The sequence below is a fragment of the Arachis hypogaea genome, chromosome 11, assembly GCF_003086295.3.
Source record: "Arachis hypogaea cultivar Tifrunner chromosome 11, arahy.Tifrunner.gnm2.J5K5, whole genome shotgun sequence".
NCBI lineage: Eukaryota > Viridiplantae > Streptophyta > Magnoliopsida > Fabales > Fabaceae > Arachis > Arachis hypogaea.
This window is the reverse complement of record NC_092046.1, coordinates 139,170,555-139,197,344: the sequence shown is the minus strand read 5'-3', so window position 1 is coordinate 139,197,344 and position 26,790 is coordinate 139,170,555. Positions and strand designations below refer to the sequence as shown.

General features: G+C 34.6%; 2 protein-coding genes across 3 annotated transcripts; one reads left to right on the top strand and one right to left on the bottom strand.

Moving 5' to 3' along the window:
* Positions 1-11,322: 11,322 nt before the first annotated feature.
* Positions 11,323-13,671, bottom strand: LOC112721997 (uncharacterized). The gene is made up of 2 exons (XM_025772985.1): positions 13,417-13,671; positions 11,323-11,793 (listed from the first exon to the last, which is right to left on the bottom strand). Exons 1-2 carry the CDS (start codon positions 13,669-13,671, stop codon positions 11,323-11,325), a joined length of 726 nt encoding a protein of 241 aa, XP_025628770.1.
* Positions 13,672-21,207: 7,536 nt separating this feature from the next.
* On the top strand, positions 21,208-25,953 carry LOC112722976 (UPF0613 protein PB24D3.06c). 2 transcript variants are annotated; one of them, XM_025774183.2, is made up of 9 exons: positions 21,208-22,004; positions 22,106-22,182; positions 22,286-22,391; positions 22,744-22,836; positions 22,948-23,013; positions 23,738-23,883; positions 24,638-24,746; positions 25,414-25,478; positions 25,599-25,953. In XM_025774183.2, the coding sequence occupies exons 1-9, from the start codon at positions 21,777-21,779 to the stop codon at positions 25,744-25,746; spliced, it is 1,038 nt and encodes a 345-aa protein (XP_025629968.1). In that variant the 5' UTR covers positions 21,208-21,776; the 3' UTR covers positions 25,747-25,953. The 2 variants fall into 2 exon arrangements, with proteins under 2 accessions (XP_025629968.1, XP_025629969.1); XM_025774184.2 differs by having other exon boundaries at positions 24,638-24,760.
* The last annotated feature ends 837 nt before the right edge of the window (positions 25,954-26,790 follow it).

Genomic DNA, 26,790 nt, shown 5'->3' with positions numbered 1-26,790 from the left:
TTTATCCTACGAAGTTGTTTATGAAAAGATCATCGAACTCGTTGAAGCTGGAGATTAAACCTGCAGGTAAATTTGAAAACCAAAGTAAAGCAGCTCCATCTAAAAAATTGAAAAAAGATCGACATAAGATAGGGTTAGAGGCACCGTTGAGAAACATTATGGATTCAAATTTAGTGACGTGCACTTTAGGATCTCTGATCGTATGAGGTGCTAATTTTGTTGGAAGTGTAAAATTTTTTGGCGTTTGAAAATTCATTATTTCTTCGGAAAAGGGACTCGTTCTTCCCCCTTTCCGTACTGTGAGGCGTTCCCCCCGACTTCATGTTTGATTTGGAGTGGTGTTCCTCATTAGGGTTACCATCATTAACATTCTTACGCTCATCATTCTCCATGTCATTATTTTATTTGGCTGCCAAGAGCTCAGTCATTCTCTGAACCTCTGCCTATAAGGAAGTTCATAGCTAAAAGCTCGGCATTGGTTGGGGTGGTGGTGGAGCTATGGAATTGTCTGTCATGATTCAAAACCCTGCACAGAAAAAAAAGAGCATGAAAAAGAGGTAATTTGCTGTGGGATTATGCTTATCTGGTTCCACGGTGGACGCCAAATGTTCTTGTCCGGAACCGTTCTCCGAGGTATAGGTCAGTGACACCAGTGAAGTCTTCAACTCTGAAGCTTTAGTGTCACTTTTCAAGCTTCTCAGAGTTTTGACCCGGGTGCCAGACCTGCAAAAAGGACTCCGACGCTCAAGTCAGTTCTCAATATCAGAGAATATTCTAAAGCTACTACTTGAAGGTGATTTGTATTGGATGCCCTTCTGATCTATAGCTGTGACCTCCCTCTATTTATTATTGCATAGTAATTACCGAACTACGCATGCAATCTCCGAATTATACGTGGGCAACTTAATAATAAATAACTATGTTTGTAGTGGTTGAGATATACGCGGATACTATAGAGATGCTAATAACGGTATTTTGGTTAGGTAAAATTTTTTATATTTAAAAATTAATTTCAAAATATGAGGTCATGGATCCAAAATATTCGAATATTAATAAGAGTCTAATCACAAGTAACGGTAAATAAGTTTAATTTAAATTTAAATTTAAATTTATATATTAAATAAGTCAAACTTTTATTTGACTAAATTTAATTCACCGTCTGTATTAAATTGACTCAATTATATATATATATATATAACAATAATAATATCTAACTTACACACGGACACATATTTTTTAGTATAATTATAATAAAGAACATAAATTATAATTGATAAATAAATAATATATATAATTGATAATTTTATATATCTAATTTGAATTAATTCGTAAATTTTTTTTAAAATAAATTCAAATTTTATAAATAAATTTAATTATTAATAAGTTAAATAATAAATTTGTATTGAGCCAAATTAGAATTTAACTTAATTCCTTTCAACTCAACATAGGGTCTATGAAAAAAATATCACCGGCCGCCATATCTTCAACACAAAAATAAATAATTTAATTATTTTGTTTGTCTTTATAATTTTATTAAATTTATATTTTATTTTTAAATTATATCTTTATATTACATTTAATTTAATAATTAAATAATTTTTATATAAAAAATATTAAAATTATTAAAATATTTTTATAAAAAAATGTTGTCACAGATTTAATTAATTTTTAATTATGGATATCTTCAATTTATAAAAAAATAATTAATTAATTTTAATATTTTTTTATATTAAAAAGATCTAATTACAAAATTAAAAATAATATAAAAATTTAATTAAAAAATATATAAAAATTTAATTATAAATTTAATAAAATTATATAAAGTAATGAAATAATTAAACCAAAACAAATCCTTGTAGATGAAAGGCAATCATGGGCAATCATAAAGTCATCAATATGGGATTTCATTAATTTGGTTAAATTTTAATTTAGATATGATAACCAAAATGCATGAACAATGAACCCGTGCAAAAACCCATTATATGATGATCATGATTCATGATATAATAATGAAACGACTTTTAAGAGGCATGTTTACATTAATATATATATATTATTGAAGGGATGGTTTTCTTTCTTGATATTTGAGCAAGAACTTTCTTTTGACAAAATTCTTTTAGCGGTTTTGTTAAAATTAAACCACTTGTATTATCTTCACCACTGATTAAAAAAACACATATCATTTAAAACAAGAGTTTAAATTAATAATGGATCATATATATCATCATAAAAAGTTATTTTCTTGTTGGTTGTAATTTGTAATGATCATCATCACGTGGAGTTTTAGTTATAATTATGATCAATTAATGTATGTAAATTACATTTTAATTAATAATTATACATACATCTATTATACTGTATATCACGATTATTTTAAATGATTTTAATTAGTAGAGTAACATTCACTTTAAATTAGTCTAAAAAAATTTAGATAAATACTTTAGTTTTTAATAAACTTTAATAAATAAATCAATTCTTAAATTTGTATTTCGTTAGATAAATTAATTCTCATACTAGATTATTTGTCTATATAAAATAACTGGTATGACAATTTAAACTTTTTTGAAAATTTTTATGTTTTTATTAATAAATAACGATATAATTAATTTGTTTAACTTTTTACTAAAATTTAACGTGAGAATTAATATATCTAACAAAATAAAAAATTAAAAACCGTTTTAACGACTAAAATTTATTAAAAAATTGTCGAACTAAAATCTCGTTAAGAATGGATTTGATTTGGGATATTACTTTAAGTTCTGTAATATCTAGAATATAAATATATAATTACTTGATGTTGATAGTGTGTTTTGAAAAAAAAAATCAAAATTATTGAAATGTGCAAGAGATGCTTGATGTATTAAGGAAAAGTATAGGTAACCAACAACATTTTTGAACAATGTGTAAATAATGTGAATTAATAGGGTTAAAAGAGTAAATTTAATTAGTAGCATTAAATTAGAGTACAGTGTATTTTTATTTGATTGGTGGTTTTTTATGTTGTTCAAGATAGTCATTGTTTACATAACACTCCCCCTTAAATTAAATAGTCATATATATGTACTAGTCTATAGTTGCAGAAGCTGGTTTAATTAACCTTGAGGAATAATAAAAAAGTATAGGACAGAACTCAATGGAAACAGGATATTTGTGCTAATTATAATTAGGGCCTCTTTTCAGATGCCAAGATCAGATGAGCAGATTCTTGCATTTTCTATTGCTTGCTGTCTGCCTTTGTGCGCATCATCGTTCATTCAAAGAAATGCTAGTCTATGGTCTTCTAAACGAATCTTCCAATGTTGGACATTGCTTGTATAATTAAATCATATATGTCATTGTCAACGCCCTTGGTCATGTGCAGAAGGAAGAACTAATAAGGGGTATAGATCTTAATGTCTTCCTAATATACTTATTAACGACTAATTAAGTTGAATGGCTCATGCATCTTGTAGTAGCTAGTAGACAAAATTGCTTGTCAAAGTGGTGAACGAAATTTTATATATATCAGACACAATAATCTTTGCTTTTCTATGCAAGTGATCATCATTAAAGTCACGGTTAAAGTTTTCGTTAATGTTCGTTAATTGTTCATATCTATATATATGTTGAGTTCTTAATACTTTATTAATTGTAGTTCATCAATTAATCGCAGGTTAGCTATACAAGAAGCTAGCTATCTAGTTCGAGTATTTTAAAAGAATTCCAAAAGCAAGTAGTATAACACTATATAACTATATATATACATACAATAGGACGATTTCATTTTCTTAACAATACTCTATATATACACACAATAAACATTTTTCCTATACAAGTCTTTACAAATCATTTATATTCACACGCTTCATATCGTTACTACACATTCTTCTTTGTTATTTTTCTTCTTCGTTATCATCGTCATCAACACCACCTCTTCCTCCTCCTCCTCCTCCTCCTTCTTTTATCATTGGAATTTCTTCTCCTCTCTTCTTTTTCTCTTTCTCCTCCATCATCAGTTATCTCGTTATTGAAGATAATGAATAATTCAGATTCAGATTGTCAATTGAACCAAAACGAAATTGATTATTGTTTTGAATCCAATCAAGTGGCTGAGGTGTGGTTCAATTCAGAAGAAAAAAATGTAGCATTAGAAGAAATATTTTTCTGTATTTGCAGCAAAATTTGGGTATAACACGAAGATATTTGGGTGTAACACGAAGATATTTGAGTGTATTTTTATTCTGATAAGTTCTGCATAATTCAAAACTCTTCCTCTTCTTCTTTCTCATCTTCTGCTGCTATTTTTCTTATTCATCATTTTCTTTTTGTTTTACTTTCTTAACAAGAATAAAAACAAAAAAATCAAACAAAGAAGAAGAAGAAACACATAATGCTGTAAAATTACTTGGAAGAGGATAAAGTTACATTCATTTAACTAAAATAAGGAAAAAAAGAAGAAAAAATGCAGCATTAGAGGAAATATTTTTCTGTATTTGCAGCAAATTTGGGTGCAATACGGAGATATTCGGGTGTAACACGAAGATATTATGGGTGTATTTTTATTCTGATAAGTTCTGCATAATTCAAAATTCTTCCTCTTCCTCCCTCTCATCTTCTGTTACTTCTTCTTCTTTATCTTCTTATTTCATATTCTCATAATTCTTCTTGGGATAAAAAATCAAACAAAAAAGAAAAAACACATAATGTTACAAAATCAATAGAAGGGAAAGGAGAAAAAAATACAGCAACAACAATAGTAGTAAAAAAACAACAATGAAGATGAATCACGTAAAGAAAAAGGAGGAGAAACGCAAAGAAGAAGGACAAGAAGAACGAGGAGGAGGAGGAGGATGAGGAGGAACGCGAAGCGTACTATGGAAACCATTGAGTAGCGCGCATGTTAACACGCTCGTATGGGTGAGCGTCCTTTTTGTTGGGTTTGGCCCAACTTGTATGACTTTATAAACCAAAATAACTTATATGTGTAGCACTTCTCAATAAGAAAAAGTACAAGGGACCAACACCTAAACCACCCAACTTAAACAACTCCATTTAATAATTATAAATTATATGTTTAAAAAATTCAGAATTTAAATAATTAACATTAAATAAATTTTGATAATAAAGATTAAATAAAGTAATCGCCCCATATATAATTACAGTTCATAATCGCATCCGCACCCTCTTTTATTGCGTCAACGTTCTTGTTCACGCAGACCTCTGCATTGCCAATGTCGAAGTGCCCTGACACCCGTCGCACAGTTCGCTCCCTCCGCACTGCACCGCGTGCATCGCTACTGGAGGGAATTCTCGAGGCCGGTCACGTCTTCGTTGCAGGGAGAAGTCACACGAGTGAAGCGATGCGGCCCACCCCGTTGAGTTGTCGTCGCTATCATCATGTCGTCAGGCAGACCGCCTCCGCGGTGCGCAAAAATATATCATTGTGCAAAAAGAAACATCCCGTAAAAAAGAAGAAACATCCCAAATTTTATACATCTAGTTAATAATAAAAAAATATTTATCAAGTAAAAGAAACATCCACACTCCAATAATGATAAGCATCCATTTACAATATAAAAAAAGATTCATCTATTATACTTAATATCTGAACATTGAGACAATAAAAAAAAATCTACTGAACCGTAAACTCTAAACATCTATTAACCTTTTGGAGACCATTGAGGTGATTGAAGAGCAGCGGCGTGTGACAAAAAAGGAGGAGACAGAGGCGGAGTTGACGCGGCCCGATGGAAGGATGGAGGTGATAGCGCGACGTTCTGATGACGAGGAATTCGTGCGGTGAGCGACGGCGTGCTTGCGGGCACCGGCGGCAGTAGGAAGCATAGGGCTGTGATGTGTTGTCAACGGCGACTAAGACGACGTGTGAGGGAGGGTGAGCAACGTGACTATAGATCTGTAGAGAAGATGAACGACGCGATCATGGTGAAAAGAGGAGGAAAGTGAAAAAATAAAATGTGAGATGTGAATTAGGTCAAGATAGGTAAACCCACAGAGATATTGTTATGTTGCAGTGTACTTTGAAGTGCAACCCAATAAGAATTAGAAGCAGTTGATTGGGATATAATAAATAAGGTTAAATACGATTTTGGTATCTAAGGTATAGGTCGAAAATTGTTTTTGTCTCCAACCATTCTTTTTATACAAAATATCGTCCCTGAGGTTTAAAACCAAGTTTTAAAATCGTCTTTTTTACTTAAATATTAAAATTTTGGACCAAATTATCCATAATAAAAAAATTATAAAATAAAAAAATAAGAGAAAGAGAGTGTTTCTACTCCTACAAGGAGGGAAGAAAAAGAAGAGAGAAGGGAAGAAAAAGAAGCTATCCACGATCCAACCTCTGTTTTCGCTTCTGCCGCCATCTCCATACGATTTTGATCCTTAAGGTAAGAACGATTTTAAAATCAAATTAAACTTTGGGGACGATTTTGTATGTAAAAAAAAAGTTAAAGACAAATAATTTTTTGCCTATACCTTAAGACCAAAATCGTACTTAATCCTAATAAATACGATGACCCTATAATAAAGTGCTCTTCTAAACCTAATCCTAGCTTGCTATATGAGTAGTGGTGGGCTTATTGTATAATAAATTCATTATTGTACTCCATTAGTCCATTGTCCAATAATAGTTTTTGTATTGATATTAGTCGTTTATAATGATATAAATGTATAAAGGTGTGATACATTTTGCCATCTCACATTTTGTTCAAACTGAATTTCTATTGTAAAATCTTGTGGACAGAAATTAGTTTCAAATTACATTGATATAGGGTACCGGTGAAAGAGGAGAGGAGCTAGCTAGGTAGGTCTATATGAGAGCCATAATAATATATATATATATATATATATATATATATATATATATAATATACCTGCCTCCACCATCCATTAAGTGTGTGTCCGAACTTTCATCATTTTGCATTTGGTTCTGCAATTCATTCATTGATTGCTTGCTTTATTCATATATATAGAATGAATCTAATCCAATTTCAACATAAACGAGGATTAGCTTCATAATTTATTTGACCAGTTTGAGAAAGACTTGCTATCAACAAACTTTCCGACACGAGCACCTTAGTCAACTCAAATCAAATTTCATCGTGAAAAATAAAAAAGGGAGTTCTAACTGGTCACAGCTTGCAAATGCGACTGGTCCTATACGTGTATTTGCGTTATAACTTGAAAAGCAATATTAATAACAATGATGATGACGATGATGGAATCACTTAACTAAGTATTCACTATATATATATATAGAAAATGTTTGAAGACAATAAAAACTAACCAAAATAAATCAAAAGTTGTCTTATTTTATATCTATTAATTATTTTTAAAATAAATACATAAGATTAGATATAATATATAAGTATATAATTTTGGAAGTTATATACATAAAATTATAAATATTAAATTGGAGTGCATTGTATGTTGCCCTAACTTGATGTTGAATAATTCAGCTCTATCTAGTTCATAATAATAATGAGGATTAAGGAGGCAGGTAAAAGGGAATGAAGTGTTAGGGAATAAATTGGAGTGATTGAGAATGCTGCTATGATGACTTATGATCGATTGGTTTTGTAATTCGTTAAAGGATAAGTAGGGATATGAATTTTCCATATGTGGGTGTGGGACAGTAATTAAGTCGGTAAGCTTCTTAATATAATTATGAAGGTGGGTGGTGCCGGTGGTGGTGGGATGGGTACACAACAAATAAACTAATAAACTACCTTTATTTTGTTTTAGTAAGCTTACTAGCAGAGATTAAGCAGAAAACGTCATGTCTTAATCATATTTTCCGTATGTATAAAGTTTTTACATGGTCTAAAATTAAAAGTTCATTAATCTTTATTGTTGAACAACATTCACTTTATACACAAGTTTAAGTCCACGTTCTAAATCTTTTTCAGCCTTAAATGTGAAGGGATATGTCCAAACCCAAATTATTTAAAATTAAAAAAGTCTTAAACCTTTTGAGAACATGAATATTTTTTTTTAACAGTGTAACTTGTATCTTTTAAATATTGTTCTTTATTCTGTCTTTAAAAAAAATAAAAAATAAGTAACTTTTCTAATTTTTTAAATAATTGATACGTAAAAGTGGGTATTTAAATTAATTAAATAATAATAAATTTTTATATCTAACATTAAAAAAAATATTCGGACCGTTTGATGTATAGAACAGTAAAAAAAATTACTGAGGGATTTGATATATAATGGGACGATTTGTGAAAAAAACTAAAAAATTTAAATGTGAGTGAATATAAATAACCAATTAATTAACACACAATGTTAACAACCCACAAATTTCCGACAAAGTTTATCAAACCACTCCCAATAATTTTCGCCCAGCTAATTTTTTTTCTTTTCGGCTTATTTACATGCATTACACATTCATGGGATCAATAATTCAATATAGAAAAAAAAAATTGTTTTGTCGTAGCTAGCTAGGAAACTAGCATAAAATTTTGTCTCCTGGAGTACTGAAAAGTGAAAAGCATCTGACGTAAAAAATGAAAGGATCACTTGCATGTTTCAGGCTCGCCATGAAATACAATTAATCTATGGATTATGGGTACTGCATATGGGGTCAACACTCAACATCGCTATCTCAGTCTCTCTTTTTTTTTTCGTAAGAATCTCTATCTCAATGTACTACCACATTTCAGGAAGTTATATTATTTTTTCTTCCCGTTTGGTCTTAAGTTTTTTCTACTTTTTGCTAGAGTATCGTTAATCATTTTCTCTTTACCTGTTTTTGTGGGAAAAAAAAATATTAAAATCCTGCTGGGATTTCTGTTTTCGGATCCGGAATGCCTTAGGACCAAAGAGGAAAAGGTTCTTACTTCTTAGCCCAAAGCTAACAATGCAGATATTTTTTGGGAACAAACCCAGGAACTTATGTATTTTTGTTTGGTTCCGTATGCTCGTGCAGGCCCAAGAAAATCTATGGACCATCTAAATGAAATTGGGGTACTTATCAAGTATTACTCATGTCCAAAGAAAAAAAAAAAAGTTATTAGTGAAAGATATGTCACGGTCTTGGACACACTCCAACGCTACTGTACCGGCACTCGAACTTACTCAACCTCTTGAGTTAAGACCAAGTCAGCCTAACCCTCAGTATTTAGCAAAAAAGCTAAGAACACAAGGGAAAGAAAGCTTTGGTGGAAAGAACACTCTATTACTTAAGTGTTTATTACAAGTGACTCACACATAACTCACACTAACTCTCACCTCCTATTTATAGCCATCCACCTCCTTAATTGATGGTTAGGATTAAATCTAATCAACGGTCCAGATTAATTATCTAGAACCTTCATTACAAATATCTATCCTACTACAACTTTCTAAATACTTCTAGATTCTTCCATACTACTCTTCATACTCCTATATACATTCACACTCTTCTAGAATCCTCTATGACCTTCCAGAGTCTTCTAGAATCTTCTAGAGTATTTCGAGACCTTCTACGACATTCTAAAACATTCCGGAACCATCTAGAGCATTCTCAAACACTCCAGAAAATTATACGAACACTGTTAAATCTAACCTTCTAATATTTACCGTGACATTCTCCCCCACCTAATGCGCAAACGTCCTCGTTGCGTTCTGTTCATGATAGTGCTCTAGGTGTTCTTGGAATTGCCACAGATCTTCACGAGCTTCCCAACTAGTTTCAGTTATCGGGAGCCCTTTCTACTTGATCAAGTATTGGATACTTGGTGGTACCCCTCTTTGTCGCACGACACGATTAGCTAAGATCTCTTCGATTTCTTTATCAAAGGATCTAATCACCACAGGCGGAGCACAACTCAAGTCACCTCTACTTGGTTCATCTTGGTCTTCATGATATGGTTTAAGCATACTCACATGGAAGACCAAGTGGATCTTCATAGAGGGAGGGAGTTGTACTTTGTAAGCAACCTCCCCAACACGTCCAATGATCTCAAGTGGCCCTTCGTATTTGCAGATTAAGCCCTTATGAACCTTGCGAAAGGCTTTAAATTGTTGTAGAAGAAGTTTAATCATTACCGTGTCTCCCACTTGATAGCTTGCATGCCTCCTCTTCTTATCTGCCAATTTCTTCATCCTCTTTGTAGCTTTGTCAAGGTAAGAACGAGTGACATCTGCTTGTTCTTCCCAAGACTTAATCATATGATAAGCTCCAGGGCTCTTCCCTGAGTAAGAGGAAGAAAGAGAGTGAGGTGTAAGCGGCTGTTGTCCAGTCACAATCTCGAACGGACTCTTCCCTGTAGACTCACTCCTTTGCAGATTGTATGAGAATTGAGCAATGTCTAGGAGTTTTGTCCAATCCTTCTGATTAGCACTTACGAAATACCTCAAGTAACACTCGAGTAAGGCATTCACTCTCTCAGTCCGCCCATCGGTTTGAGGATAGAGGCTTGTTGAAAAATGAAGCTCCGACCCAAGGAGTTTGAACAACTCTGTCCATAGTCGTCATGTGAAGCATGGATCTCGATCACTAATGATGCTCTTAGGCAATCCCCAATATTTCACCACATTGTTGAAGAATAGTCGTGCTGCCTCCTCTGCAGTGCAGTCAGTAGGGGCGGGTATAAAGGTAGCATACTTCGAAAATCGATCCACTATCACGAGAATAGATCCAAACCCCTCGGACTTCGGTAAGGCAGAGATGAAATCTAGAGAGACACTTTTTCATGGTCGCCCTGATGGAGGCAGAGGTTCCAACAACCCACTTGGTGTCTTATTTTCAATCTTATCTTGTTGGCACACAAGACAAGTCTATACATAGCTCTCTACTTCATCTCTCATTTGAGGCCAATAATAAGAAGATTCAATGAGTGCCAAGGTCCTTCGCTAACCTTAGTGACCAGCCCACTTGGTGTCGTGGCATTCTCTCACTAATTTTTTCTTAGATTTTCCCATTTAGGGACGTATAATCTTCTCCCTTTAGTGTAGAGAAGGTCGTCTTCTAGCCAAAATCTTTTGGTCTTACCTTCTCTAGCCAACTCCACCAACTTCTTGGCTAATAGATCATAATGCAACCCTTCCTTGATGGTATGCACGATATCTCCTTCAACCATGGAAATGGATACCAACTCAACCTTGCGGCTTGGCGCATCTGCTACCACATTAATCTTGCCAGGCTTGTATTCAAATTCGAAATCAAACTCAGATAAGAAATCTTGCCACCTAGCTTGTTTGGCGCTTAATTTCTTTTGAGTTTGGAAGTAGCTTGTAGCCACATTGTCTGTCTTGACGATGAAGTGTGAACCAAGCAAGTAATGATGCCATTCTCAGACAATGCACCACTGCAGTCATCTCCTTCTCTTGGATGGTCTATCGCCTCTCTATATCATTCAATTTGCGACTCTCAAAGGCAATAGGATGTCCTTCTTGCATCAGAACCCCTCCAATAGCATAGTCAAAAGCATCAGTGTGGACTTCAAACACCTTCGAGTAGTCGGGCAGTGCTAGTACTGGTCCTTCTGTGATAGCAGCCTTCAACTCATCAAAGGCCTTTTGACACTCCTTTGACCATTCCCAAGAGTGATTCTTCTTGAGAAGATCAGTTAATGGTGCAGCCTTGGTGGAGTATCCCTTGATAATCCTCCGATAGTAATTATCCAACCCAAGAAATGACCTCAATTCAGATACCTTATTTGGCGGCTTCCATTCTTTGATAGCCTTCACATTTTCTTGATCCATGTAGAGAGTTTCATCTTTAATGATATGTCCCAAGAAGTGGACTTTGTCCCTTGCAAAGGAACACTTTTCCTTCTTCACATATAGGTTATTCTCTCGCAAGATCTTAAACACGGTTCATAAGTGTTCCACATGTTCCTCCAAAGTATTGATATAGACAACAATATCATCCAAGTAGACCACTAAAAACCAATCAAGGTAAGGTCAAAAGATCTCGTTCATCAAGGTATAGAAGGTCGCAAGAGCATTGGTCAAGCCAAAAGGCATCACCAACCACTCATACGATCTATACCTCGTGACACACGTGGTCTTAGGCTCATCACCATCGGCAATCCTCACTTGGTGATATCCTAACCTCAAATCCAGCTTTGAGAACCACTTGGCTATACCAAATTGATCAAACAAATCGGCTATCAAAGGAATAAGGTATTTGTTCTTGATGGTTACCTTGTTAAGTGCTCGATAGTCGATGCATAGTCTCAACGAACCATCATGCTTCTTTTGGAACAAGACTGGTGCGCCATAAGGTGCCTTCGATGGACGGATGAACCCAGCATCTAGCAAATTCTTGAGTTGCTTCTTCAACTCCTCAAGTTCTGGCAGTGCCATCCTATAAGGTGTTGAAGCAGGTGGCTTTACTCCTGACTCCAATTCAATCTTGTGGTCCACCTTCCTCCTAGGTGGTAGTTGTTTTGGCAACTCGGGAGGCATCACATCCTTATTTTCTTCAAGGACTTCCTTGATTTCGGGAGGAATGTCTTCTCTTTCAAGTGTTTACTCCTCTTGTAATAGAGCCAAATATGTAATCTCTCCCTTCTTGAACCCTTTCTTGAGTTGCATAGTAGAGAGCATCGGTGGTCCTCCAACTTTAGAGATTGTAGGGACCATGCATGGAGACTCTTTCTCCATGACGCATATTATGTCGTAGTATGGTAAAGGTATTATATTTGCCTTCCTTTGTAAATCGAGCCCATTGACTATTTTGAAATCATCCATGGGTGCTACTGAGAAATCCATAAGGCCTTTCCAAGAACCAAGAGTCATCTCAACCCCTTTCGCTACTCCCTTAAGGGGTTCACCCTTGGTATTCATGGGTTTGAACTAGCCATTCTTTTCGGTGATCTTCAACCCAAGCCTCTTTGCTTCATCAGGCGTGATGAAGTTGTGTGTAGCACCAGTGTCGATCATAGCCATGACAGGTTTTTCATTGATAAAGGCTTTGACATACATCAAGCATTTCTTTTTTGCAGTGCTTGTCGCTTTGCCCTTCACAGCATTCATGTGTTGGATAAATCCAACACACTAAGTTACTTATAATTGAGCCTCTCGTTCCTTGGCGATAGATGCCAGAGTCCCTAGCTTGGGACAGTCCTTCATTTGGTGTGGTCCCTTGCACACAAAGCATCCTCCTTTGGGCACGAAAGCCTTCTTCTTTTCCTCGTACTCTTTCTTTGAAGAGCATTTTCCTTCCTTCTTGGTTGAGAAACTCTTTCCCTTGTCTCCCCCACCTTTAGTAGAACTAGGCTTGGAGGAAGACTTGGGTTTAGAGTCTCCCCTATGATATTCAGTGAGTGATTCAGCCACTACGATGGCCTCATCGACATCCTTAACATTCCTTCTTTGTAGTTCTTGCTTTGCCCAAGATTGGAGTCCATCAATGAAGAAGAACAATGCATCCTCTGATGCTAAATTGGGAATTTGAAGCGTAAGAGTAGTGAACTCCTTTACGTAGTCGCTAATCGTACTTTTATGCTTCAACTCCCTCAACTTCTTCCTTGCTTCATACACCACATTCTCAGGGAAGAATTGCCTTTTTAACTCCCTTTTGAAATCTTTCCATGTGGCTATGTTGCAAGTACCCTTCTCCATATCTACACATTTTCTCCTCCACCACAAAGTAGCATTATCAGAAAGGTAGAGAGTTGCAGTACGTACCTTTATTGTTTCTTCGACCACCCCTTGCCCTTCAAAGTACATCTCCATTTGCCATAGGAAGTTCTCCACCTCTCGAACGTCCCTCACGCCTTTGAACTTCTTTGGCTTTGGAAGATCAATCTTTGTCGTCTGCCTTATAATGGTTGGTCGAGATTTTGCCTCTTCGAACCAAACTCGAACTTCCTCAAATAACTTCAACGAATTCTCAAGCTTCTTTTCGATTTGGAGCATGCTTTCTTTGAAAAGCATCTAGTTCTCCTAAAACGTGAGCCTCGAGGGTCTCCTTGTCATGTTCTATCCTTTGGAAGCGCTCATCCATAGAGGATAGAACATTCTCCAACATAGAAACTCTCTCTTCTAAGAAGTTAGAGTCCTTACCTCTAAGTTCATTTGAAGAATGGGCCTTCCTGCCTCCCCATTGAGAAGGAATAGCATCCCTTCCCCTTTGAGACTCAACATGCTCCATGGTTACACTAGAAACCATATCCACAAACCACTTGTACTCCCTCTCAAACCTTGCTCTGATGTCAAATTGTCATGATCTTGGACACACTCCAACGCTTCCGTACCAGCACTCAGACTTACTCAACCTCTTGAGCTAAGACCAAGTCAGCCTAACCCTCAGTATTTAGCAAGAAAGCTAAGAATACAAGAGAACACAAGAGAAAGAAAATTTTGGTGGAAAGAACACTCTATTACTCAAGTGTTTATTACAAGTGACTCACACATAACTCACACTAACTCTCACCTCCTATTTATAGCCATCCACCTCCTTAATGGATGGTTAGGATTAAATCTAATCAATGGTCCAGATTAATTATCTAGAACCTTCATTACAAATATCTATCATACTACAACTTTCTAAATACTTAGAGATTCTTCCATACTACTCTTCATATTCCTATATACATCCACACTCTTCTATAATACTCTATGACCTTCCAGAGCCTTCTAGAACCTTCTAGAGTATTCCGAGACCTTCTAGGACATTCTAGAACGTTCCGGAACCATCTAGAGTATTCTCAAACACTCTAGAAAATTATATAAATCTAACCTTCTAAAATTTACCATGATAGATAGCTTGAAATCGACTAAATTCCCAAAAATAATTTTTCAAATTCCATCTTTTATTCCTTAAATCTAAAATTCACTATTTTGATTTTTGAGATCCAACTCTAAACATCATATTGATCTTTAGACTCTTTTTAAGTGCTAAGTTACCTCTAACTTGCCACACTGGATATAGAACCAAACATCGTTTCGTTTGGCGCTTAAATAAGAAAAAAATGAAAAAATGATAAAAAGTTTATATAAAATGCGAACCGTTTTATCCCCATTTATTCTCTAAAACAACTTCGTTTTTTGCCTTGTTTAAACATCAGAATGAAACCACTTCATTTAGCCATGGTAAGTCAGAATTAGCTTAATATTTCATTCGTTAATTCAATGCCAAAAAAGGGCCTAAGGACCAGTAGGATACTTGGAAATGGATCTCAAGACCAGTATAGTGAATTTTGAATCTGAAGGCCTAAAACAATGAAGGTCGTAAATCTCAAAGACCACTAGAAAAATTTAGTCACTGCAAATCTAATTGAGATGACACGTTCAAATATCTCTTAAATGCTTCACTCCAGTTTAGTTTTTAACTAAGACTAGATGTAGTTTAAAAATTGGAAAAATATAGGTAAATAATTGTTAACTAGTCAATTTTAGACAACTATAATTAATAATCATTAATTGTATATTTAAAAAAATAAATTTTAAATAATTACTATTTAATAATAATTAATTAATATGGAGTGTAATTAAAAAATACTTATTGATTTATTGTTGGTTAGATTCCTGATGATTACATAGCGAGATTGTTAAAAATTTCATATAGTGTGTGCATAAGTAGTGTAATAATTAAAAAAAGGGTTAACTAAAAAAATGTATTCAAATTATTTAAACGCTGACAAAAATATACTCAAATTTTACTATTGACAAAAATGCCTTCAAATAATTTAAAAACACAACAAAAATACCCAATAGCAAATATATATTTTCAAAAAATACCTTAGAGATTAAATTTTGATGCAATTTTTTGCAAGCATGATTATAAAAATAAGATATTATTATACTTAAAATTTGGTGACTTTTCGTTAAGTATATATTTTTTTATAATTTTTTTGTTAACAACCAATAATACTTTTAAAAAATCACAAAACAATATATACTTAACGAAAAATCATCAAATTTTAAGGATAATAATATCTCATTTTTTTTAATCATACTTGCAAAAAATTGTATCAAAATTCAATCTCTAATGTATTTTTTGAGAAATACATATTTAATGTTAATTTTTTTGCAAGATTATCTAATATTAAATATGTATTTCTCAAAAAATACATTAGAGATTGAATTTTGATACAATTTTTTTGCAAGCATGATTAAAAAATGAGATATTATTATTCTTAAAATTTGGTAATTTTTCGTTAAGTATATATTTTTATTGTAATTTTTTTGTTAACAACTAATAATACTTTTAAAAAATGACAAAAAAAATATATACTTAGAAAAAATCACCAAATTTTAAGAATAATAATATCTCATTTTTTTAATTATGCTTGCAAAAAATTACATCAAAATTCAATCTTTAAGATATTTTTTAAAAATATATATTTACTGTTGGATATTTTTGTCGCGTTTTAAAATTATTTAAAGACATTTTTGTTAATAGTAAAATTCGAGTACATTTTTATCAGCATTTAAATAATTCAGAAGCATTTTTTGTGGTTAACCCATTAAAAAAAATAGTTATTACGTGAAAGATTTGGCTCAATTTTATGGATATAGAAAGCTTGGGTGTGATCCCAGATATGGGTTTGTGGCGTAGAAGACAAAATTGTGGGACAACTTTTTCTTAGTCCAAGGTAGAACAACTCGGACCATTCGAGTTCTTTGGTCATAAAATTTTGCTTCACAAATCGTATGGTCCGATTTGTAGGTGGAGGAATTTAAAATCTGAAACGTGGAATTCGGACCCTCTGTTTTGCTTGTTCTGTGTAATTTTTTTTAACGTTATGGAGGATTAAATCAGACGGTACGATTTGGTTTTTTATATTTTTTTTGAATCCGGTTAACCTAATCGAATGGTCCAATTATGTTTTATGGACATATATAAAAGTGTGTAACCGAGGGAAGAGATCTAGTCGCGTATTCTTCTCCTTCTTCAACGTCTTCTTCTCCTTCTTCAACGGCTTCTTTTCTTGGTTTTTTTTTGCTGTGTTTCATGAAACCAAGAAATTTATTAGTCAAGTTCATGTTTTTTTTAAGTGACTGAGAGAAATGAGTGACAGAGTTTTATTAAAAATATATTATTTTGGTCAGATTTTGTTACAAACATCTGAAGGAGTGAAATTTGTTTGTGAAAATCCATTAGATGTTGTTATTCTTTTCACAATCTCATTTGAAGAGCTCAAAGGCGTGATCTGTGAAAAGATTGACTCTGAGAGGGCAAGAAAAATATCTTGTATTTTGTACAGAAATCCCATAACGGTGTTTGGTGGATTCTTCCAATTTCAAACCAAATATGTGACGGAAGAAGCGAGCATGCAAGAGATGTTTTCGATGTATATTGAAAACCGGGGTCAGATCTCGTTCATCGAGTTGTATGTTGAGTTTGAACAATCTGAGGCCGATCGGAATATTTTATGGGAAGATTACAATAGTGACAGTGAAGAAGAGTTCGAAAGCAACTACGAAGTTGTTGGACCAGACGGAGATGAAGATTAAGGTGACGGAACTATGGCTCCAGATGTAACAGAGGTGGCAAATGCACTCGCAAACGAAGGGCCGTTTGAGGAGCCTTTATTCATGCGAGTTTTGGATTTGGAAGCCATGCATGTAGCGGAGTTTCTGGAATATATGAGTGCAAGTACGTAGTTCGTCGTATTTATAAAAAGGGTTAGAATTTTGTGTTTATTTATCTTGATAGATGAACCAAATAGTTAAGTGAAGTGCGAAAATATACTCAATTGGTATTTGTTTTTTTGTATATGTTTATTTATTTAAGGTTAAGATAGTAATTTTTTTAGTTAGTTATTGATTTAGTTAAGAATAAGTTAGTATTTATTAACTATTATTTAATCATGCGTTGATGTCATAGTTGTCAGAGTCGAACCGGTGATGGAACGGTTCAGGTCACTGGGTCACTAGTTCAACCGCTGGGTTAGTGGTTGAACTGGTTGACCCGTTTCTATGTAAATAAAAAATAAAACATAGTCAGAAGTTTAAAATTAAAATTCAAAATACATATGTTTACTAGCATTTTCTTCAATGAGTCCCATGGAACCACGGTTAGGGTTTTGACTATTAAGAATTTCGCGTCCACCGTTACTCCTACTGGAGTCAACAGATAAGAACCCTCCAGAAGCAACCGATGAGGTACGGCACGGATGCCTCGCATCCAACGAATACCTACCTGCCATGAACTCAGGTTAATGGCCATATTGTGATTGTCCTGCATCTGCAGCCATGAACCCAAGCAACTGGCTAAAAGAATCTCCTTCTCCTGGTTCAAACTGTGACATACCCCAATATTGTTGATGTATTGGAATCGACGGGTGAACTGTGTCTGAGGTACATACTGGCTTGAGGACTGAGGTTGTTCTTATGGAAGCGGATTTGGAGGTGATGGTGGCGGCGACTGTGGCTCCTGCTCTTCATTGTCATCATCCATATCCTGATTACCCTTATCATTCTCTTGAACCACAAGATTCGACAAGTTCAAGCGGTCCCCAAATTTTGTTCGGTACCAATACATGTAAGTATCCAATGGATGCTATGAAGGCATGAGAAGCTCAGTAAGAATGTGGTTATACCTGTTTGTCTAATGCATCACCCAAAATGAATGACTCGGTGCCGTGGCCCAGTTAAGATTCTTAGGACCAGTCAGGACTTCTCCATGCGCCTTGTCCAGATTCCGTTCCTGATGAGGTACTCCCTGAACAAAACCGAACTGTCGCCTATACCTATCGGTAGCATGCCACTCGATGCATTCGAATGACACCAACGGCACTGTAGCGCTCCAGGCAACCGACTGCACGTAGATTTCGGCAGGAATTATGTTCGGATCCACGCGATCCACAGCATAAGCAACCCAAACAAACTGGGAAAAATAAAGGAAACTCATGATTACAACCCACATAACAGTAACAATAACAATGCTTCATAAGATTTACCCAGACCCTAAACCCGAAACTAATACTTCTTTAATGAAAACAAACCTGACTTTCCTGAAGTTCATCAAAGGCCTTCCTAAAGTGAGCTAGCGTCAGATATCTATATCGTCGGTCACCACGCTCCCAGTTACGCCACCTAATATGATATATTTAATTAGCTCAACTGAATTCTAAATATCAAGATACGGGTACATTGTAACATAATATTACCTGTTTGCTAGCGAAAAACTGCAGGTTCCTTAGGAAGCGGCGATAGATATGGCAGTCGGATCCAAGCCTAACCGAGCAGAATTGTTAGTGGACTATCGATTTTCTTACAGTCAAAACGAGATGCCCTGCATAACACCCTGTAGAGGTGTGCTAGGCATGCCGATCCCCAACTGTACTATCCAATACTGCCAAAATCACGAAGCAAGGGTAGAAACTTCCAGTGCACACCTGCCCCAGATTTATCCCCAAACAAGATCGTCCCGATCAGCAACATAATGTGGCACTTCACATACCTTTGTATACTGTTTTCCTCAGTCAACTGTAAATTTTCTTTTAGATCCCGCAGCCACGTCAGTTTTATGCAGCTTCCTCTACAGTCCGACTTACGCGGTGCAACTCCAAATTGATGCAAACACTCGGCCTCCAAAGCTTCGAAACTACTCATTATCATTCCTGTGACTGGAAGACCGTCCATCGAAAGACCAAGGATTAGAGCCACATCTTCAAGAGTCACGGCACATTCACCAATGGGAAGGTGAAACGTATGTGTGTCTGAGTGCCACCGTTCGATTAGAGCATTCACCAGTGCTTTCTGACATTGGACTACCCCAATCTGAGATGATAAAAACCAGTAAATCGTAAATGCTCCTCCACCCTATCGTTGTACCGATTCGGAGGAACTGGGTGGTCACATGTCAACATTCTTAATTTCTACAAAAAAAACATAACAAATTATTAGTCAACTCATTAACAATTACTAACTTACTACTAAAAGATAATAATTTTTTAACCACAGCAACTAAAACAATAAACTCCTACCAAAATTAAATAACTGTCATTGTTACAAAATTTGCACAACTAACTCAACAAGAAACAAATTACTTGAAACCACACAACTATCATAATTATTTTACTAAATCCTTATAAAACAAATAATTGTAACTTCTAAAATTAATTATTAATCCTTAAAATTATTCATAACTAACTCCTAATAATAATAATAATAATAACTAATACATAAATTCCTAATCAAAATTCTCAACAATATTACAACATCTAGAATAATATCTAATATTAATTAATTATTTACTATTATTTAAACATATTTTTTTCAATTATAAAAAATAATAATAAGTCTCATTATATGCCTAAATTCATTTTCTTACAACAATAATAACAATTAACTTGCTAACAATGATAATTATAATTAAAAAAAATTAAAATATTCTCAAAATAAACTAACGTGCTTTAAAAATAATACTACTAATTATTCAGTACTAACAATTTTCCTCAACAACAATAATATTTAACTTCATTCATAACAATTATAGTTAATAATTTTAAAAGAATTTAAAAAAATTAACGTTGTTTTCAATAATAATTATAATAACAAATATTAAAAAATTTAAAAAAAATTACGTTCTTTATAAAAAATTCCTATCATTCTGTTTATATTTTAAAATTCAACAACTAACAAGAATAATAATAATTAATTTCCTAACAATAATAATTATAATTAAAAATTAGTAAAAAAATTTCAGAAAAAACTTACAAACATTGCAAAATACTAATAATCATTCTATTTATATTCCTAAATTGCATTTCTAACAACAATCATAATAATTAAATTTCTAACAATAATAATTAGGAAAAGTCTAGGGGGTCAGCAACTTTGTTAAATTCTGGCCAGCATGTAACCAGTAAAAAAATGTGAGCCATTGGATAAAATCTCACACCAATCTCACACCATTAAAACCATCATTGATGGCTATTTGATGGCTACAAATCACAAAAGTTGTTGGTCCCCTAGCATTTCTTTAATAATTATAAATATAAAATATTTAAAAAATAAAAAAAAAAACTTACATAATCAGAATAACTGAGATAATGTATAATATAAAACTCAGGTCGATCTACATCTTTAATTTTGTATTTCTTTGGCATTTTTACTCTGCTTCCACCATGCAAAACTGGGAAGAATGGAAAAATGAAGAAGAAGAAAGGTGAAAGTGAAGTTCAGAGTGAATGGTGAAAGTGATAATTCGGATGGTGAATGTGGGGCTATGTTGGGTGCAACACCACCGTTCAGGGAGAAGCCTCTGTGCAACACGTCTGTCACATTACGTACAGTGCGTTTTGCGTAAGGCAACTCGGACCGTCCATTTTGAAGGCCACTACTCACAGGGTCTGAGTTCTGGTTCGTCTGATCCTACAATGCAGTGAAGCGCCTCCCCTCCCCATATGCGAGTCTAACACCTCCTTTAGTTCCATATTCAAATTAAAAAGCGGAAAGATTTTTCTCATTTTTTCCTTTTAATTAAAACTATAAACTATGATTTCGTACTAAAATTTTTTAAACAAAAATAAAAAATTATACTTAACAATATTACAATTAATACAATATGTTTCCAAATATCATCTGATTTATTATTTTATTTTAGTATTTAATATTTAATTAATTTCAATTCTACACGAAGACAGTTGATTCCGATTGAGTTGTTCACCATCACCCACCGCGAAACAAGAATCAGCAGGATTAGTTGGACGCGCGGAAGGATGAGACAGTGATCCACACGCGCCACACGTAACCGTCGTGGGCCGGTCACAGTTGTTGAGTTCTGACTTCTGAGTTCTGACAGCAGCCCAATACAGCACCTCGTGCTGCGTGCAGAGAGAAGATCTGGCCCCACAGCCATGACTACAAACTAGAAAGCCAATAAAATGAATCCTCCGTCGCCTTCCCCTCCTTCTCCCTCTGTCTCCTCCTCTTCTTATACTCCCGCTTCCTGGTTCTCTGGGATCGTCAGGGGCGGCCGTCCCGATAGGTCTTCCAGCTTTAAAATGTCCGCTAACTCCACGGTTGCCGCCACCGCTGACTTTTCCGGTCCTATCGTCCGCAAAAATCAGTTCCGTGGGGTACTCTTCAAGTACGGTCCAAATCCTATTCAGGTCTCTTTGAAATTTTACCTTCTGATCTCTCTTTTTCCACTTCCGAATCGTTTTCTGTTCATAATAATTTTGAGCGAGTGTGTTGCATTCTCTATTTGCAGGTTGCATTTAAGACTGGCGATTACAAACGGCAAGTCATTTTTATTGGTGGATTGACCGATGGTTTTCTTGCTACTGCGTATGTTTTTACATTCTTCGGATTCTAACGGGAGTTTTTAGAGTATCTGGACCTAACAGGATTTTCTATCTGACATCCATTTTCTTCATCTTCCTTCCTCCAGCTACTTGGAACTTCTCGCAAATGCCTTGGACCGTGAAAATTGGTCACTGGTTCAATTCCTCATGTCATCTTCTTACAGTGGATACGGCACCTCCAGCTTGCACCAAGTAAACAACTAAACTATTCCTGGTTTTACCATTCTTGTGACTGTTGCTCTAGAATATTACATTACAATTTGCAATTCAGTGTAGTACTACTAACGTTTAGCTCAAGGAATTACTAGAGTCAACATCCTCGACCTTATTATAAGATTCTTTTAGTAATTTTCTGCTGTTGAATTATGATCATTTGCATAACCATAACCAACATATATGCAGATTCCAGTTGCTTTGTTAATTATGGTAAAACCAGGGAGTTAGTCACCCGATTTAGCTGAACATTGCAATGTTAATATTTTCTTCTAGTTGATGAGGTTAATGATGCATACATTTTTAATTTCTTGTTTAATCCATGTTGAAGGATGCTAAAGAGGTGGATCAGCTGATTAATTATCTAATTAACAAACAAGATTCCGAAGGTGTGGTATTACTTGGGCATAGTACTGGTTGTCAGGTTACTTTTTATTTCCCTAAAATCCTACACCATAAATTTTTTACCACATCTCTTCTTGCTTAACATTTGTTAAGCAAGTGAAGTAAACTTCTTGTTGGACATGTTTTATAGGATATTGTGCATTACATGCGAACAAATTTTGCTTGCTCCAAAGCTGTTCGTGCTGCCATCTTGCAGGTACTCAATTGTACTTACTAGATTAGTATTTTACGTTCGCTATCTGGCTCAGCATAAAAGCATCTTAACCTTTGGAACAAAGATCCTTAGCTTATTTATATCACGTCCTTCCTAGCTTATTTATATCACGTCCTTTTAAATTATAATTTGATTATTGGACTATTATAAGAACATAACTGCAACCAAAAACAAAATAGGAAACTATATTCATTTCAAAATGTTCATAGTAAGTCATATGGATGTCACCAACTGGCTAGTGATAGTGAAATCATTATTGTGAAAAAACAGAAACATTTATATTTTTTAAAGGATTTTGTTACATTCAGCTGATGGTGCTTGCTGTTGCATTGCAAAATTCACACCATTCGTGTTAACTTTGTTCTTCATGCCTAGATGAATTCATAACTACATTTTCCCTGATAATATGCATATAGACAGGGGTTGTGTTTTTTTCTACTATATGTACGATGCTACTCTCTTTGTTCATACAGCTTTCTCATTCATATGCATTAACATGTGGTTCTCTTCCTCCTACCGGTGTAAGGCCTGTATGATTTAAATCTCGAAGTCTTTGGATTGAAATATGAGATTTCAGTCTTGCCCAGCAGAAGGGGAGAAAAAATAATTTAAAAAAAAAAAAAGTAGATTTTGTGTCTGGTCAAATGGCAATATGGTCGTTCCTTTCACTGAAAGCTTGGTTCTCTATTCACGTTAAATCATCCAGGCTCCAGTCAGTGACAGGGAATATCGAGCGACACTCCCTGAGACAGCTTCTATGATTGACTTGGCGGCTAAAATGATAAGTGAAGGCCGAGGTTCAGAATTAATGCCAAGAGAAGCAGATCCTTGTTCTCCAATAACTGCATACAGGTGATTTTACAAAACTATTGTAGGAGCATGAAATACTGAAATAAGCCTAGATTTCATTATATAAATATGTAGGATCAGCTATACAGTTTCTGCATTGATGCTATAGCTGCACATTTCATGTTTTGTCTAGAAACTAATGAATGTTATTCAATTGGACAAATTTTCTTTTGCTCTCCAACGGTGAGTCCAACGGTTGTGTTAACAATATCAATTTCTTTATGCATCATATTCCAGTAGTTCCTTTTCTACATTCAGGAAACTTGAAACAATTTTGCTTGAAACAAATTTACAGCTGTGATTTACCCGTTCATGAATGCTATTGATATACACACATCTTTTCTTCCAGCTTTGCTTGTCAAATTGTAAAAATCACAGGTTTAGCAATTGACTGATATTCTTCTGCTGCTAAACGTGGTTGCTGACAGACTTCCAAATAAACTAGTGCTATACAATCATATATTTGAACAAGGTTATTGGTTGTTAGCTATTGTATTTGAACTTAACCTGATCAGATGTTTGACAAAATTAATTTCCTTTTTTCCTTGACCTTTTTTTTTAATTAAAAAAATTTGGTCCCCTTTTGTGTTCCTGTTGTTCCCTCATTTTCTCTCCTCTTGATGGAGAAATACCACATGCACAACATGTTAATGCATATTTTCCTCTCCGCTAAAATGGACATTGATTACATACTTTAGAAAGGGTCTTTGTTGTTGCCATGCTACTGCTTCCTTCCTAAAAAGTAGTTACTTTTCAGATATCACTCCCTTTGTGCATATAATGGTGATGACGACTTGTTCAGTTCCGATCTGAGTGAAGATCAGTTGAGGATGAGGCTTGGACACATGTCTAGCACACATTGCCAGGTGAGCATATACCAGTTAAGCTAACTAGTTCTTCTCTTTCTGTATGGTCTCTTGATAATATTTTGAAGGGCAGAATTTATTCAGCTGTTGGATTAAGTAAAACCTTGGCTTAAGTTATTTTGCTACAATAGCCATTGTTCAAATAAGTTATTTCTTTCTTTTTCCTCTATGTAGAAGGTATATACGAATTGTCTTTGGGAATGTTATTTTACAATTGAAGGAGACCTAAACAGGAAGAGAACATATTACCATTTACCAAGACCTGGCTCATATAGTCGGGGTGGGTGACCTATGTTGTTGTAGGTGTCTTAGATCATGCTAGTGACTCCTAAGGTTCCTTCCCTCTCACCATAAAAAAAAAGGAAAGAAAGAAAAAAGAAAAAGAAAAAAAAACCTTGAAGTTTTTCACATTGATTAATCACTTTGGCATGAATATTACAAAGAAAGTGTAAGTGATGTTTCTCTCGTTTTGAAATAATTGTACTTAAGATCTTTAAATTGTAATCCAGTTTTGAGAGACTGGAGATACCACTTAAAAGGACAAGGTTTTGTTGTTGTTGTTTGAGAGATAGGAAACAAGAGAACTACCACATTATTTCAAAAGGAAAAATAAAAACAAGTAGGACGATACTCAATTACTCATACTGGCATGGGTTGTCTTTCGCAGGTTATATTTTCAATGGCAGATGAATATGTGCCAGATTATGTCAATAAGAAGGAACTTGTTGAACGGTAAAATCTCTACTCTTATCTGGTCCAACTTTGTCTATATGCAATCAATAACAAGTTGAGAGGAGTCAGATATATGAATGTTGTTCATATTGTCACGGGGTACATTCTGTAAATGTGCAGATTATGCAGAGCAATGGGGGGTGCAGAGAAAGTAGAAATTGAATATGGAAACCACTCACTCTCTAACAGATCTGAAGAAGCTGTCCTAGCTATCATTGATTTCTTAAAAAGAGAAGGACCCAAGGGCTGGGATGATCCATGGAATTAGTGTCTTTTAGCTCTCCACTGCAGCATTCCCTTATTATTGTTAGATTCAGTTCCTTTGTCTCTCGATTTTGTTAATCTTCCATTTTTCTCGCGTGCATAATTTTCCTGGTTTTCTTTTTCTTATTATTCTTTTTTGGCGGAGGGGTTTGAATCAGTTTTAAGACTTTTAGTCATAATATTTTTTGTTAATATAGTAGATTTTAAAACATTATTTTGCTACATTTTAGCCAACTCAATTGCTTCTTGCATGTGAATGCTCTCTGCCCCCTGCAGATTGGTTCTCATGATTCCGGATTTAGTGATATTATGTGATGGAAACGTGTAGTAGACCAAGATTGGCATGCAGGAAGAACATGCAGTATGTACTTTTCCTGCATAAAAAATTCTGTACCACAAGACCAAGATTGGCATGGGAATTAAGTAATTAACAAACTACTTAATGCAAATATGCAATCATGGCGACCATCGCAACAAGGAGTGCTATTTTTTCAACCAAACAAATTGTATAGTAGCAGTAGGTGATATTTGGTTCCAGCTTTGCTTTATCCATGTGTTATGTCATTCTCTTGCTTTTCTTGTCAAGTGATGGCAAATTGGCAAGTAATTGTTCGGTGGGGTGGGTACCAACTGAACAGTAGCCGGTGGGATCAAAGATAGACATTGGACCGTTGAATTTTCTTAGAAGTATGAACCAAAAAATTATATATAGTAAGTATACTTTTTAAGTAAAAATACTTGCGTTCGATAGTTAAATATATTTGATTAAATTATTTAAAAATATTTTTTTTTGTAAATAATAATCATATATATAATATCATTAAATAAATCTGTAGGGATCTGAATAATTTTTATATGCTAGAAACTGTTGGCATGCAGGTACTTTAACTCAATTGACTGGGCTATGGACGTTGGTTAGTGACATTGGCTAGGGAGAATGTTTGGATTTTGGAATGAGCGCGCCTACCATGCTGATGCTGCTGGGACCTATCTTTAACAACATTACTAAATCCATTTACTCGCAATAATTAAGCACTAACCACCAGCT